This window comes from Aotus nancymaae, unplaced genomic scaffold, assembly GCF_030222135.1.
Source record: "Aotus nancymaae isolate 86718 unplaced genomic scaffold, 86718_ANA_hifiasm-v0.15.2.pri h1tg000022l_1, whole genome shotgun sequence".
In the NCBI taxonomy this organism is placed as follows: Eukaryota; Metazoa; Chordata; class Mammalia; order Primates; family Aotidae; genus Aotus; species Aotus nancymaae.
In genome coordinates, this window is record NW_026988435.1 from 39,331,357 (window position 1) to 39,348,031 (window position 16,675).

A 16,675-nucleotide genomic window follows, 5' to 3' on the forward strand; every position below is an offset into this window, starting at 1 on the left:
AGCGAAACTCCTGTCTCAAAAATAAATAATAATAATAACTGATTTTTAAAAATATTTCATTGAGGATTTATTGCCCTGGGTCTCCTCTGCAGTCTATTGTGTGTCCTCGTTCTTTAAGACACTTGGCCCTGACACTTGCAAGGAGTCATGCTCCTTTGTGTTTTCCTTTGACTGCAGGCCACAGGGGAGACCCTGAGTTCCTATAATCCCAGCCTGAGTTCTTAATGTGCTGCTGTATTAAAGTAAACAGTCAGAGGGCCTGGACGCAGGTTCTCCTTTTACTTTTGGCTGAATCAGCCAAAGGAGAACACAGCATCTTCGCTGTGGTCGCTGTCAGTTCTGCTCAAGTCTTACATCTGTTGTTTAAATGGGGTTTATGGTGATTGAAGACAGCGGTCAGTTACAAAACCAAGTTCCTCACTCCCATTTATTTCCTAATCAAGGGAATAAGGCTGGAAGCTCTGTTTAGATTTTCCGTGATCTGGCACCTGACAAGAGAGATCCAAGGCAGTCGAGTAACATCTCACAGTCGCTCCTTTGACAGGTGAGGCGGGCTTCGTTATGGTCTACCATTAACGCACGAGGAAGCTTCACAGAGGTTCCTGCCCAATGTGTGGGGCTGGGGAGGGACAGGTGCATGCAGCTGAAAACATGACCCCCATGGCTGGGTGCGGTGGCTCATGCCTGTAATCCCAGCACTTTGGAAGGCCATGGTGGGCGGATCACTTGAGGTCAGGAGTTCATGACCAGCCTAACCAACATGGTGAAACCCCCTCTCTACTAAAATTACAGAAATTAGCCAGGCGTGGTGGCACACGCCTGTAATCGCAGCTGCTTGGGAGGCTGAGAGAGGAGAATCGCTTGAACTTGAGAGGCGGATTGCAGTGAGCTAAGACTGCACCATTGCACTCCAGCCTGGGCAACAAGAGCGAAACTCCATCTTAAAAAAAAAAAACAACAAAACCTGACCCCTGCACATGACCCCTCTGGAGCAGTCAGTGGTTCCCTTAAGCCCCTAAGTGAACTTAGGCCAGACACATGTGAATACATGTTAGGAATCTTCTTAATTTGGTTGGGATGTGAGGAAGCCTGGCGTGCCCCGAAGTCACCTGTCCAGCTTTTACAACATGCCCTGACGAGGGGACTTTGTAGGGAGGGCAGATGGCCTAGCCCTCCTGTGGGGCAATGACTACACTGGGTGGGTGTGCTTGTCCCATCGCTGACTGCATGCTTAAGAGGTGATCTTGAGGCCGGGCGCGGTGGCTCATGCCTGTAATCCCAGCACCTTGGGAGACCAAGGCAGGTGGATCACAAGGTGGGAGATTGAGACCATCCTTGCCAACATCGTGAAACTCCATCTCTACTAAAAATACAAAAATTAGTCGGGTGTGGTAGCACATGCCTGTAGTCCCAGCTACTTGGGAGGCTGAGGCAGGGGAATCACTTGAACCCAGGAGGCGAACAGAGGTTACAGTGATCAGAGATTGCACCACTACACTCCAGCCTGGCAACAGAGCAAGAAGACTCTCTCAAAAAAAAAAAAAAAAAGGTAAACTTGATTGCAGCACACTCTACTCCACACTGTTTTTCCCAGATACCTCTGAAAGTCTAGGTGTGAGGCCAGGCTCTTGGCCTTAGAGACACCAGCTGATCCTGATGCCGGGGCCCATGCGCAGAGTCAGATATAACCCATTTGGAGTGAGGCTTGAGCATCGGGATTTTAAATGCTCCCGCTAGTGATTCCAACGTGAAACCAAAGTTGAGTCCCCCTTGTCCTCATCCACTTGGGTCTGGAAGCCCCACTTGGGTGGAGCTCTTAGGCAGCTGCATTGGGTGACACCCTGTGCCCAGTGTCTGCCACGGTGGCTGGTGCACAGGGGTGGCTGCGCACAGACCCACTAGCATGTTTCCCACCACAGGTCCTTGTTCGTCGTGCTGGACAGCCTGGCCTGCACAGACGGAGCCATCAGTGCAGCAGCCCAGGGGTGGCTGGTGCGTGCACTCTCCCTCGGGGACGTGGCTCGCATCCTTGAACCCGTGCTCCTGCTCCTGCTGCAGCCAAAAACCCAGAGAACCTCCATCCACTGCCTCAAGCAGGAGAACTCGGCCGGTGAGCAGCCTGTACTAGACCCAGGGGTGAGGGAGGAACAGGTGGAGGACTGGACCTCAGCAGTGATAATTGAGAGACTGAGGCCCACTAGGTGTTTTGTTCGATGCAAATGGTACTTTGCAAATTGTGAGGACGTCGACAATTTAAGGACCCAGTGATCTAGCACTTAGAACTATTAGGGAGTGGGTTTGCTGTTTTCACTGAAAAAAGATTATTTTGTTATTAAAAAAGGAAAATTCGCCGGGCATGGTGGCTCAAGCCTGTAATCCCAGGACTTTGGGAGGCTGAGGCTGGTGGATCACCTGAAGTCAGGAGTTCGAGACCAGCCTGGCCAACATGGTGAAACCCCATCTCTACTAAAAATACAAAAATTAGCTGGGTGTCATGGTGGGTGCCTATAATCCCAGATACTCAGAAGGTTGAAGCAGGAGAATCGCTTGAACCTGGGAGGCAGAAATTGCAGTGAGCTGAGACTGCACCATTGTATTCCAGCCTGGGCAGAAGAGTAAAACTCTGTCTCAAAGAAGAAAAAAAAGGAAAATGATTCACGATGGTTACCATGCTCTGCAGTAGACACTAACATGTATTTCTCCTGTGGAACTGAACCTTCTACCCTTTAACCAACATCTCCTCTCCCCACCAACCTCTGGTAACCACCATTCTACTATTGATTGATTGATTGACCACCATTCTACTATTGATTGATTGATTGATTGACCACCATTCTATTGATTGATTGATTGATTGCATTGATTGATTGAGATGGAGTTTCACTCTGTCTCCCAAACTGTAGTACAATGGCGTGACCTCGGCTCACTGCAACCTCCGCCTCCCAGGTTCAAGCAATTCTCCTGCCTCAGCCTCCCGAGTACCTGGGATTACAGGTGCCCACCACCATGTCCAGCTAATTTTTTGTATTTTTAGTAGAGACAGGTGTTACCATGTTGGCCAGGCTGGTCTCAAACCCCTGACCTCAAGTGATGGACCCGCCTCAGCCTCCTGAAGTTCTGGGATTACAGGCGTAAGCCACCAAGCCCAGCCCGAGAGTAGATTTTAAATGTTCTGACCACAACAAAATGATAAGTGAGATGAGGGCTGTGTTAATTAGATTGAGCTAATTATTCTATGAAGTGTATATATACTGAAACATTGCATCGTATCCCATAAATGTATACAATTATTATTTGTTAAAATTTTTAAAATTGTAGTAACCTATGTTCCAGGAGAAAGAGCTGATTCTTGATTCTGTCACTAGAGAAAATAATTCAAGTGCATCTCAGGTAAAGGAGAGAACAGAGCACCTGTGTAGCTGTTTCCCAAGCTGACACCTTCACTTCAAAGAAAAGAACTGAGGTTGGATGTCTGGCGCGCAGCTGTTCAGTTTGGGTTTGCAGGACTAGCAGCACTTCTACCCAGATCATCTGCCTCCAGCTGGGGTGGGATAGTTGAGGTGGCCTCCAAGTATGAGTGACCAAAAATGTCAAAAATGCATGTAAACTGGTCAGTTGTATTTTACCTATATAAAGAATTTTTGGCTGGGCATGGTGGCTCACGCCTGTAATCCCAGCACTTTGGGAGGCCAAGGCAGGTGGATCACCTGAGGTCCAATCACTTGAGGTTCATGCTGGAACCCAGTGGAGATTGCAGTGAGCTGAGATTGTGCCACTGCACTACAGCCTGGGTGACAGAGCAAGACTCTGTCTCAAACAAATGAATAAATAAAACAACTTTTATTTGTGAAACTTCAACTACAAGGTAAGTGGTTTATTTTCTGTCTGTACTCTATGATTTAGACTATAAAACCCTGTTAATTAGATTATCAGAAATGAAGAATAAATAAACCTTTTGGTTCAAAGAACTTCCAGAGGCATCTTTAACACAAATATAAAAGGATATAGGTAGAAATTCAGAAAGAAAAGAAAAACTAAATAAGCCTGATGAGTCAATTAAACTTCAATGATTAATACCTAATGCACTTTATGAACTAACATTACTTCCTACAATGGCTATATTTAATGACATTACAGTTTCCTAAGGGATGGTTTGCAAGCTTTGAGTGAGTTTGTTTAGCTTGCTGGGTTATAAATATCCTGTATTTATCTCAATTTTCTTTTTGTTTGTTTTTTTGAGACAGAGTCTCGCTCTATCACCCAGGCTGGAGTGCAGTGGTGCGATCTCCCTCACTGCAACCTCCACCTCCCGGGTTCAAGTGATTCTCCTGCCTCAGCCAACTGAGTAGCTGAGACTATAGGCATACACCACCATGCCTGACTGATTTTTCTTTTTTTTTTTTGTATTTTGTATTTTTAGTAGAGACAGGGTTTCACCATGTTGGTCAGGCTGGTCTCGAACTCCTGACCCCAAATGATCCACCTGCCTCAGCCTCCTAAAGTACTGGGATTACAGACATGAGCCACCACACCACCTATCTCAATCTTCTCTTACAGAGAAAAGCAGCCCATCAGCTAAGGAAGCAGAGGTGTATGAAATGGCTTCCTCTCTTTATAAGCCTCCTGGCCTAAACCTCTAACCTCCGGTTTTCCTTTAGGGGAAAAGCTGACTACCCTATCAAATAGGAAACATTTTATTGTTCCACATTATAAGAAAGTAAAACTGAGGGGCTGGACACAGTGGCTCATTCCTGTAATCCTAGCACTTTGGGAGGCCGAGGTGTGTGGATCACCTGAGGTTGGGAGTTCAAGACCAGCCTGACCAACATAGAGAAACTACATCTCTACTAAAAATACAAAATTAGCCAGATGTGGTGGCTCATGCCTGTAATCCCAGCTACTCGGGAGGCTGAAGCAGGAGAATCGCTTGAACCCGGGAGACAGAGGTTGCAGTGAGCCAAGATCGTGCCACTGCACTCCAGCCTCGGCAGGCAGCAAGAGCAAAACCTCGTCTCAAAAAAAAAAAAAGAAAGAAAAAGTAAAACTGAAAAAAGTGTAAACTAAGAACCTTCCTAAAAGTTTGGCTACTATTTATGGCAGCTACATTTTTTAGTATTTCTTTGTCTGTTTTAAGAAAAAAGCTCTATCTCCACAGTTTCTTGGGCTTTGTTATTATTTTACTTTTTTTTAATTTAATTTATTTTTTTGAGAAGGAGTCTCACTCTGTCACCCAGGCTGGAGTGCAGTGGCGCTACCTAGAGTCACTGCAACCTCTGCCTCCTGGGTTCAAGCGATTCTCCTGCCTCAGCCTCCCGAGTAGCTGGGATTACAGGCACCCACCACCATGCCTCGCTAATTTTTGTGTTTTTAGTAGAGATGGGGTTTCACCATGTTGGCCAGGCTGGTCTCAAACTCCTGACCTCAAGTGATCCATCCACCTCAGACTCCCAAGATGCTGGGATTACAGGCGTGAGCCACTGCATCCAGACTCAATTTTTTTTTTTTTTTTTTTGAGACGGAGTTTCGCTCGTTACCCAGGCTGGAGTGCAATGGCGCTATCTCGGCTCACCGCAACCTCCGCCTCCTGGATTCAGGCAATTCTCCTGCCTTAGCCTCCTGAGTAGCTGGGATTACAGGCACGCGCCACCATGCGCAGCTAATTTTTTGTATTTTTAGTAGAGACGGGGTTTCACCATGTTGACCAGGATGGTCTCGATCTCTTGACCTCGTGATCCACCCGCCTCGGCCTCCCAAAGTGCTAGGATTACAGGCGTGAGCCACCGCGCCTGGCCCAGACTCAATTTTTGTATTTTTAGTAGAGACGGGATTTCGCCATGTTGTCTAAGCTGGTCTTGAACTCCTGGGCTCAAGTGTTCCACTCGCCTCAACCTCCCAAAGTGCTGGGATTATAGGCGTCAGCCACTGCGCCCGGCCTTCCTTGGGCTTTAAAGATTCCCTGGCACTACCTTGCTGCTTCCTCTAATCTGTGTTTCCTGCCGACCACAGAAATGGTCTGCCACCTCCCAGGAGGAGAGAACAACTTAGCACTGCTGTTTTCTTTCTCTGTAAAAAATAAGAAGTGTCCTGCTTACCACCCTACTTCTGTAATCCTGTAGAAATCCATTTTTAAAATATTACTCTGTACTTCAGGCAGCTCATCAATCTATGATGTCTGATTCTTCTTCCTTTCTTGATCTTGCTTAATGTCCATGGCATAGTTTTTTTCAAAGCTCTTTTGTGTACCTTTATCTCATTTGATCATCTTAAAAACCTTATTAGAATGACAGATTTTTTTTTTTTTAGAGATGGAGTCTGGCTCTGTGGCTCAGGCTGGAGTGCAGTTGTGTGACCTCGGTTCATTGCAACCTCTGCTTCCCGGATTCAAATGATTCTCCTGCCTCAGCTTCCTGCATAGCTGGGATTACAGCTGCCCACCAGCATGTCCAGCTAACTTTTTGTATTTTTAGTAGAGATGGGGTTTCACCATTTTGGCCAGACTGGTCTTGAACTCCAGACCTCAGGTGATCCACCTGCCTTGGCTTCCCAAAGTGCTGAGATTACAGGTGTGAGCCACCATGCAGAGCCAGATACATTTCTTGAAAGGGAATTCCTAGGAAAAAATAATATGTATTTTTAAAAATTGCTCTCTCATAGCTGGGCATGGTGGCGTGCGCCTGTGGTCCCAGCTACTTGGGAGGCTGAGGCAGGAGAATTCCAAGAACCTGGGAGGCAGAGGTTGCAGTGAGCCGAGATCCCTCCACTGTACCCAACCTGGGCAACAAAGCAAGACTCCATCTCAGAAAAAAAAAAAAAAATTGCTCTCTCCAGAAGGTGATGATACCTAAGTATACTATAACAACGTAACTAAATGATTCCATCCTTGAACATTCGGTAAAACCTGTCCACCTTCCTTTGTCTGCTTTTGTCTGTAATGTAACCCGGTGGTGGGGTTTCATGTGAGAGTTTTATGAATATTGATCTTTCTGTCTGCCTTTAAGACAAAGATTGCCCTACAGGTAAGGTATCATAGCCGACCCTTCTGTTCTAAAGTCGTTTGTCATCTTGTAATTTTCAGATGACTTGCACCGTTGGTTTAACAGGAAGAAAACCTCTTTCAAGGAGGCATGTGCGGTGCCCGAGCCTCAGGAGAGCAGCTCTGAAGAGCACCTGCCTCTGAGCCAGTTCACCACAGTCGACCGTGAAGCCATTTGGGCCGAGGTGGAGAAGGAGCCTGAGAAGGCCCCACTGCGAGGCGAGCTGAGTGAGGACGAGCTGCCCTACTATGTGGACCTTCCAGACAGGACAGCCCCCAGCGCCCCAGATAGCAGCGAGCACACTGAATCCGCAGACACGAGCTCCGGCCACACAGACAGCGAGAACACATCTTCTTTCTCCTCCCCTTCCCACGACCCGCAGGAGCTGAGCAACGAAGAGAACTGCTGTGCGCCCATCCCCGTGGGGGGCAGGGGGTACCCCAAGCGCTCAGCCCTGCTGGCGGCCTTCCAGTCCGAAAGCTTCAAGGCTGGGGCCAAGTTAAGCCTGGTACGGGTGGACTCGGACAAGACGCAGGCTTCCGAGTCATTCTCCAGCGATGAGGAGGCTGACTTGGAGCTCCAGGCCCTCACCACCTCCAGGCTGCTGAAGCAGCAGCGGGAAAGGCAGGAGGCCGTCGAGGCCTTGTTCAAGCACATCCTGCTCTACCTGCAGCCCTACGACTCTCGGCGGGTCCTTTACGCCTTCTCGGTGCTGGAGGCCGTGCTCAAAACCAACCCTAAGGAGTTCATCGAGGCCGTTTCCAGGACTAGCATGGACACCAGCTCCACCGCACACCTCAACCTCATCTCCAACCTCCTCGCTCGCCACCAGGAGGCCCTCATTGGCCAGAGTTTCTATGGAAAGCTCCAGACCCAGGCCCCCAACGTATGTCCCCACTCTCTGCTCCTGGAGCTGCTCACCTACCTCTGTCTGAGCTTCCTGCGCTCCTACTACCCTTGCTATTTGAAGGTCTCACACCGAGACATTCTCGGCAATCGGGATGTGCAGGTCAAAAGTGTCGAGGTTTTGATCAGGATAATGACACAGCTGGTCTCTGTGGCCAAGTCTTCTGAAGGGAAGAATGTGGAGTTCATCCACAACTTGCTGCAGAGGTGCAAGGTTCAGGAGTTTGTCCTGCTCTCGCTGTCGGCATCCATGTACACGAGCCAGAAACGCTACGGGCTGGCCACCGCCAACCACGGCAGGGCCCCGCCAGGGGACAGCCTCTTTGAGGAGAATCTCATCAACTTGGGGCAGGACCAGATCTGGAGTGAGCACCCGCTGCAGATCGAGCTGCTGAAGCTGCTGCAGGTGCTGATTGTCTTGGAGCACCACCTGGGTCGGGCCCACGAGGAGGTGGAAAACCAGCCCGACCTGTCCCGGGAGTGGCAGAGAGCCCTGAACTTCCAGCAGGCCATCAGCGCCCTGCAGTACGTGCAGCCCCACCCCCTCACCTCCCAGGGGCTGCTGGTCTCCGCGGTGGTGAGAGGTCTGCAGCCCGCCTACGGCTATGGCATGCATCCGGCCTGGGTGAGCTTGGTCACGCATTCCTTGCCCTACTTTGGAAAGTCCCTGGGCTGGACGGTGACACCATTTGTTGTTCAGATTTGCAAAAACTTGGATGACCTGGTCAAGCAGTATGAAAGCGAATCTGTGAAGCTCTCTGTCAGGTGCGTTGTGCTCCTTGTGACATCTTTGTTCCATTAGTGATGGTTTTTATAAAGAATGGCTGTTTTGCCATGGATGTCAGTTGGAGGATAATTTCATCCCAGTGAGAAGCCTATTTAGCATTGTCAAGAGGGTTAACAAGCAACTGAATGTTCTGATCCTTTATTTTATTTTTTGAGACAGAGTCTTGCTCTGTCACCCAGGCTGGAGTGCAGTGGCATGATCTTGGCTCACTGCAGCCTCTGCCTCCAGGGTTCAAGCGATTCTCCTGTCTCAGCCTCCCAAGTAGCTGGGATTATAGGCACCCGCCACACCACGCCTGGCTAATTTTTTGTATTTTAGTAGAGATGGGGTTTCACCATGTTGCCCAGGCTGGTCTTGAACTCCTGACCTTAAGTGATCCTCCCATCTCGGCCTCCCAAAGTGCTGGGATTACAGGCATGAGTCACCATGCCCGGCCCTGATCCTTTATTTATTTCTTATTTTTATTTATTTATTTTGAGAAGGAGTCTCGCTCCGTAGCCCAGGGTGGAGTGCAGTGGCCTGATCTCGGCTCACTGCAAGCTCCACATCTCGGGTCCTAGTTCAAGCAATTCTCCTGCCTCAGTCTCCGGAGTAGCCACACAGGGACCCAGTATAGCTCAGCCTAGCAGGGCATGTCAGTTACTCTACTGTTTTTGCAAAACAGAAATAAAAATGCAAATCATCTTCACAGAAATTCTAAAACATTGAAACCATTTCTCCAAGTTGACTGTATGGATGTAAAATCACACAAAGGATGGTTAACTTTATTATGATATTCCGTGATGAGAGCTCCAGCTTATTTGAGATGGGAGTCTCTCTCTAGTTCCTGTGTTTATATGTAGAATTAGAAGCCTTTATGGCTTCATTCTTTAAATATTCTCAAACCAGTTTCTCTCTTCTTCGCTGCAGCACAACCTCTAAGAGGGAAAACATTTCTCCAGATTATCCACTAACCCTTCTAGAAGGTCTAACGACCATTAGTCATTTTTGTCTTTTGGAACAAGCCAACCAAAACAAAAAGGTAAATTTTTTTTTTCCTGAGTTCAAGACAATTTTCATGTATTGTTTTGTCTTTGAGCTATGACTGTTTCAAATAAGTAATGTATGTATGCAGTGTATGTACCTAATATGCATGTGGAAGTGATGCACATGTGTATGTAAATATTATATAAGGTTAGCAATGCCAGTGCATGTGCAAATGTGTCTGCAAATGCATGCATATAATTAACGCAAATGCATGTGTATAAGTCGTGTGTCTGTTAGCCTTGCGAACGTGGTTTTCTTCGCACTGACACTCCCTGTGCTTGCCGTTTGCCCATTGATCCATCAGTAGCCTATGAGATAACACATAAAGCCACTCATTTGATTTTAGGCTTATAGTCCTCTTTTTCCACGTATTTTTTACTTGCTCTCATGGTGTTCATGACATCTGAGTTGGCAGGCATTTTAGCTGTTGGTTATTCTACCCTGTCTGGGATTAAGTCTTAGAACACATCTAACACTTTGCATGAATGTTTGAAAAGTTTGTCGTTTGGAACATCACACTCACAGCTGTCTCTGTGGCAGAGGGCCATGGGTTGAAACGCACAGGGACGCATATTGCTTCCAGACCACCACCTGTGCAAGTTGCTTAGAAGACAGCCCAACAGCCCAGACTGAATCCCACCAGCACTGCTGCCCTCGTAGGAAGAAAAACCTTTCCACAGACACAGCCATTTTAATTTTTGTGTTCATTTTAATTGTTAGACCACTGCTGTAGGTGATCCTACCAACTTGAGAAATGCCAGAAATGCCATTTTGGAAGAGCTGCCTCGAACTGTTAACACCATGGCCCTTCTCTGGAACGTTCTCAGGAAGGAGGAGACTCAAAAGAGACCTGTCGATCTCCTAGGGACCACAAAAGGATCCTCTTCCGTTTACTTTAAAACCACCAAAGTAAGAGGACGTCTCTGTAGTTCTGTCATTTACTTGGTCTTGTCTCGTTCCACCCAAAATAATTAAGTGTAGGAAAGTGTACATAATAAACAGATGTGCTCAAGACTGAGGTCAGGAGTTCAAGACCAGCTTGGCCAACATGTGAAACCCCGTCTGTAGGGAATCCATGAGCTCCACACGTTCGTGCGCCAGAATGTAGGGATCCGTGAGTCCCACATTGGGCACCAGAATGTAGGGAGCCAGCTCTATATCACCCGTGGGTATCCCGAGTTCCGTGGTGACCAAGGAATGAGAAAAAGATTAAGAGAGAAAGTGGGACCAGGGGGCCATCACTTTATTACTCTGGAGGAGACAGTGAAGGCCCTGAGCTCTGATTGTCCCCACTATTTATTGATTACAATCACTTTGATCTATAGGGTAGGGGTGGACTGATGGTAGAGTGAATCAGTGAGCCGGAAGTGAATCAGTGAGCCAGAACTGGTGTATCATTCTAAGGATTGATAACAGTGGCGGTTTGGGAGTTTCACAAAACAAGAACATGTGGTTATCTTTAGCCTATTATCTATGTGCAGCTGATGGAACACGGGCCTTACAAGGAGCCTGCAAGTCTGGCCACGTCATAGTGCTGTGAAGGGGTTTTAGGTCCTTGAGCACAATGTTTATGGTAACAGAGCCGAGGTCACCCTGCACTGGACCATGAGGCATGGAGAGGCCTTCCTCTTCAGAGGCCTCCTGCGGCCTTCCACAGTTTGTTGTTCCTTGTTTACGTGTTACTCATAACCAGTTTATGTAGGCATCTGTAACTCCTTCCTCCTTTGCAGTGTTTCCCAACACCCATCTCTACTAAAAATACAAATATTAGCTGGGCGTGGTGGCACACGCCTGTAATCCCAACTACTTAGGAGGCTGAGGTAGGAGAGTCACTGGAACCTGGGAGGCAGAGGTTGCAGTGAGCCAAGATCGAGCCGCTATACTCCAGCCTGGGCAACAGAGCAAGACTCCATCTCAAAAAATATATATAAAAAAATAAAGTCTCCATAGCTGGGCAAGGTGGCTCATGCTTGTAATCCTAGCACTTTCCGAGGCCAAGATCAGTGGATTTCTTAAACTCAGGAGTTCAAGACCAGCCTGGCCAACATGGCAAAACCTCATCTCTACAAAAAATACAAAAATTAACCAGGTATGGTGCCAGGTGCCTGTAGTCCCAGCTACTCAGGAGGCCACTGCCAGAGTATTGCATGAGCTCAGGAGGTGGAGGTTGAAGTGAGCTGAGATTGCGCCAGTGCACTGCAGCCTGGGTGACAGAGTGAAACCCTGTCTCAAATAAATAAATGGATGAATGAATTAATGAATGAATGTCTCTAGAGGTTCAAGGCGGGGGTACCTAGGGCATCACCTCTAAATGCTTTAGAGACCCAAGTCTCGAGTCTCTAAAGCATTTCTGCTAGACAGCTCATCTCTGTTCTGCTCTTAGTGGTGCCTGTCAAACATGGCCTATCAGAGTGGAATGTCAGGGTGCCTTTGAGTTCTTAAGCCAGAAACGCACAACCATAAATATTTATATTATCGTTTAGTCTTCTTCGGTTTTCAGGGTCAGCCTCGGAAGGCTTGTAGGTGCAGGACTCAGTCTCTCACCATCTGCGTTACAGTGTGTGGCATCTCAGAATTATCTGCCATGTCTGACATCAGTTGAGTGCCCCCAGGTGCCAGCTGTGGCCTCAGGGATGAGCCTTGCCATCCTGCATTTAGGTACCACAGTGCACAGGTGGTCTCCAGACATTCTGTCGATTCCAAGAGTGCCCTAGAAGGGAATTCTGTATTTCAAGCTTGTACAAGAACCTGCTTCTTCTTTTTTTTTGAGGTGGAATCTCACTCTTTCACCCAGTCTGGAGTGCAATGGTGCGATCTCCACTCACTGCAATCTCTGCCTTCCGGGTTCAAGCAATTCTTCTGCCTCAGCCTCCCGAGTAGCTGGGATTACAGGCATGCGTCACCACGGCCAGCTAATTTTTGTATTTTTAGTAGAGATGGGGTTTCACCATGTTTACCAGGCTGGTCTCAAACTCCCGACCTCAGGTGATCCACCTGCCTTGACCTTCCAAAGTGCTGGGATTATAGACGTGAGCCACTACTCCTGGCCAAGAACCTGCTCTTAAAAAGATTTAGAAAACCATTTTTCTCACTCAGAAAAAAAGATTTTCTAAACCTTTTTTAGAGCAGGTTCCTGTAGCCCTCAGCCTCTCTGAGCCTTCATTTCCTTGTCTGTTAAACCAGGTTGTGGCTAGCATCCTATCCTCACAGGTTGATGGAAAGAGTAATTATGATAAAGGCTGATGCTCATTAGGCACTTAACTCCTGGCTCTCCTGAGGCACCCAGGGCCCCGAGAAGCAGGACACTCCCCCCACACACACCCCTTGTTAGTCCCTCTAGAGCAGAAACCATGGTGGGAAGAAGGGGACAGCTCCATGCTGGCTCAGTTGTATCTAATGTGAAATAAACATGGGCAGTTGAGGACACAGGAAGCTCTGGGTAAATCCATTCGTTCGACAGATGTTTTGTGCCTGCTGCCAAGCACCAGGTTCTCCTGAGGTACCAGTGGACAAGAGAGATGAAGTCCCTGCCCTGTGCAGAGACAGGCATTAATTGGTAGTGTAATAATGATGTGAGCAGTGCTTCAGAGAAAGGTAGGCTTTCCTGAGAGTGTGTGAACAGGAGCCCTGGCCAGCTCCGGGGGTCCTGAGGCAGCGTGGCTTAGCTGAGGCCCCAGGTGGAGAGGATTTAACTAGGGTGGGCATTTCGGGCTGGGAGAGCAGTAGGGTTTACAGAACGAGGAATGTGGCAGGGACAGAGAGAAATTCATGAGTGCAAAACAGAGGGTGATGAGTGACATCAGGACTATGTTATAGGTTTAATTAAATTGATATGAACCTTACAAAGGTAAGGTTTAAAAAGTGAGAGGAGTAGTAAAAATGAGTTAAATGGGCCGGTGTGGTGCCTCATGCCTGTAATCCCAGCACTTTGGGAGGCTGAGGCGGGTGGATCACCTGAGGTCAGGAGTTCGAGACCATCCTGGCCAACATGGTGAAGCCCCATCTCTACTAAAAATACAAAATTAGCCGGACATGGTGGCAGGCGCCTGTAATCCCAGCTATTCAGGAGACTGAGGCAGGAGAATCGCTTGAACCCGGGACAGAGGTTGCAGTGAGCTGAGATCACGCCACTGCACTCCAGCCTGGGAAACAGAGAGAGACTCTCTCTCAAAAAAAAAAAATGAGTTAAATGGTGCTTGTTTCTGGAAATTGAACAACAGCTTTCCTGGTGAATATAAGCGCTTCTGCTGCTGACGGAGACAAGCTGAGGCTGTGGGATTTTCAGAAGGAAGCAGTGCTGCAACGCCTCACCTGGCGTCCTGCAAAACCCTGCTGTGCTCACAGCAGCGATCCTGAGAGGCTCCTGGTCAATCCAGCCGGCCATCCGTCTCTCCACCGTGGCCACTGCACCTTACCCCCAGCATGGCACGCCACCATCACACATCCAGCTCCTTCAGGGAAGGTCTCTGACTCCTCCCTTTGCTAGGATCCACCCGTCAGGGAAGTGCCTCTGGGCACTAACATGGCAGGATCCGAGCTCTCGGTGTGGACAGCGGGTGGTGGTTAAGTGTATATGATGCCACAGCCCCAATATTACTCTGCAGTAACTTTTTTTTTCTGTTTTCCAGACCATAAGACAAAAAATTTTAGACTTCTTAAACCCCTTGACGGCCCATCTTGGGGTTCAGTTGACAGCGGCTGTTGCGGCAGTGTGGAGCAGAAAGAAAGCCCAGCGTCACAGCAAGACGAAGGTAAGGTTTAAAAAGTGAAAGGGTTAGTTAAATTTACTGTGACAAAGAAATACTGCGGAATCAGTGGTGACATTGGAGGCCAGCATGGGAGACTATTGAGTTGATTTCATCATTTTATCTTATTTTTTATTTTCTCATTTATTTATTTATTTCGCGATGGAGTCTCTCTCTTGTTGCCCATGCTGGAGTGCAGTGGTGGGATCTTGGCTCACTGCAACCTCCACCTCCTGGATTCAAGCAGTTCTCCTGCCTCAGCCTCCCAAGTAACTGAAATTACAGGTGCCCACCAGCACGCCTAGCTAATTTTTGTATTTTTTAGTAGCGACAGGGTTTTGCCATGTTGGCCAGGCTGGTCTTGAACTCCTGACCTCAGGCGATTTGCCCACCTCAGCCTCCCAAAGTGCTGGGATTACAGATGTGAGCCACCACACCCAGCCTGGCTTACGTTTTTCAGCCTCAGTCCTCTTCCTTTGTTCCCTCCTACCCCCACCGCATCCCCTGCTCAGAGGGTCTGCCGCTGCACCCCCTGGACACTCCCCCAGTGCTCAGCCTCTGTGGCTGGTGTGGCGCCTGTTCTTGAGGAAGAGCAGTGATGGGTATCCCAGACCACCCTCCTGAGTGCCTGTGGGCTCCTTCCCTGGTGATGAACCTGGCGCTAGTTGTTTTTCCTCCAAATGCCCGTGACCAAGCTATGCAGACTTCTGTTATCAAAAATACACCTCCCATACCAAGGTTTTCTTTCCAGGGCCGGCAAATGGGAACCTGGTTTATCTGTTTTTTCTTCCTGTCTTTGTATTTTTTATTCCATCTCTTGATGCCAACCTGTTTCTTTCAAATTTAGTATATATGTTTCAAAAATGCTTCCTACTAAATTCAAACATACCAATATTACGGCCCCATCATGGACTGCACCTTGTATTCCTAATTTGTATCAAATTATGTTGTTCCCATGGGTGAAGTCCTTTACTCGGTTCAATAGGAAATGTTTGTTTAAGAGATTAAAACAGGCCAGCCTCGGTGGCTCAGGCCTATAATCCCAGGACTTTGGGAGGCCAAGGCAGGCAGATGACCTGAGGTCAGGAGTTTGAAACCAGCCTGGCCAACATGGCGAAACCCTATCTCTACTAAAAATACAAAAATTAGCCAGGCGCGGTGTCGGGCATCTGTAGTCCCAGCTACTGGGGAGGCTGAGGCAGGAGAATCGCTTGAACCAGGGAGGCGGAGATTGCAGTGAGCCAAGATCGAGCCACTGCACTCTAGCGTGCAAGACTCTGTCTCAAAAAAGAAAAGAAAAAGATATTAAAACAGATTGATTTTTCCAGGACGACTACTATAGAATACTTTTTGTGGATCATCCTTATTTTACTCTCTATAAGCTTTCAAGGAATTCTTTTTTCCTTGGCAGATTATCCCAGCGGCGAGTGCCTCCCAGCTAACCCTTGTCGACTTGGTTTGTGCACTCAGCACCCTGCAGACTGACACCTTGCTGCACCTGGTGAAGGAGGTGGTGAAGAGGCCACCCCAAGTCAAAGGGGGTGACGAGGTGAGGGGCCTGGGGAAGCCTCTGGGCTTCTGCAGATGGGTGGGTAGCAGTCGTCATAACTACTTCCTTATAAATCATGTTTGGGAGGGAAAGATAGGTAACGAGAATGAGGAGGAATGCTTGAGGAGTGAAGTGGAGGTGCTGTTTGCTGTGCTTTGTGGGAGACCGATGAAGCTTTGGTGCTCCTTTCTTAAGGTGGGAACCTCCTGGGGTCATGGGCTCTCATCCTTGTACCCTGCTGCTGGGGACACTGCCTGGTATGAGGGTTAGCGCCTTCTGGGCATTAAGTGAAATAAAATCTGTAGAAAGAGGAAATGGCACCTGCCTCAAGGAACTTGTAGCCCTAAAGATGTCAGAGATAAAGAAAACCAGACTCTAGTGAAAGATGGTAAAGACAGATGTGATCGGGTAACCACTGCAGTCAGGGAAGGTGCTGGGTTCTGTTTAGATTTGTGTGGAGGTGACTGGGAAGGGAGGAGAGAGGAGGAAGGACCAGGGGTGTAAAGAGAGTTGGAGAAGTAGAAAATTACAAAAGAGCAGGTAGGGAGGCCGGTCAGTCCATAGATGTGATTAGGCCACCTGGGTTTGCTCACGGGCTTATCCAAACGAGACTCCTACCCTCCTACAG

At 48.2% G+C, this 16,675-nt stretch overlaps 1 protein-coding gene across 3 annotated transcripts in view; it reads left to right on the top strand.

The window, feature by feature from the left end:
• Positions 1 to 16,675, top strand: part of DOP1B (DOP1 leucine zipper like protein B) — a 121,737-nt gene that overhangs the window by 75,929 nt on the left and 29,133 nt on the right. For all 3 annotated transcript variants that reach the window (XR_010343932.1, XM_064380135.1, XM_064380136.1), the window contains 7 exons: positions 444 to 544; positions 1,920 to 2,110; positions 7,076 to 8,705; positions 9,637 to 9,748; positions 10,474 to 10,662; positions 14,382 to 14,504; positions 15,910 to 16,047. Coding sequence is in view for 2 of the 3 variants with exons in the window: in XM_064380135.1 (XP_064236205.1) it covers positions 444 to 544; positions 1,920 to 2,110; positions 7,076 to 8,705; positions 9,637 to 9,748; positions 10,474 to 10,662; positions 14,382 to 14,504; positions 15,910 to 16,047 (2,484 nt within the window). In the remaining variant the exon portion in view is untranslated. The remainder of the gene's footprint in view (positions 1 to 443; positions 545 to 1,919; positions 2,111 to 7,075; positions 8,706 to 9,636; positions 9,749 to 10,473; positions 10,663 to 14,381; positions 14,505 to 15,909; positions 16,048 to 16,675) is intronic.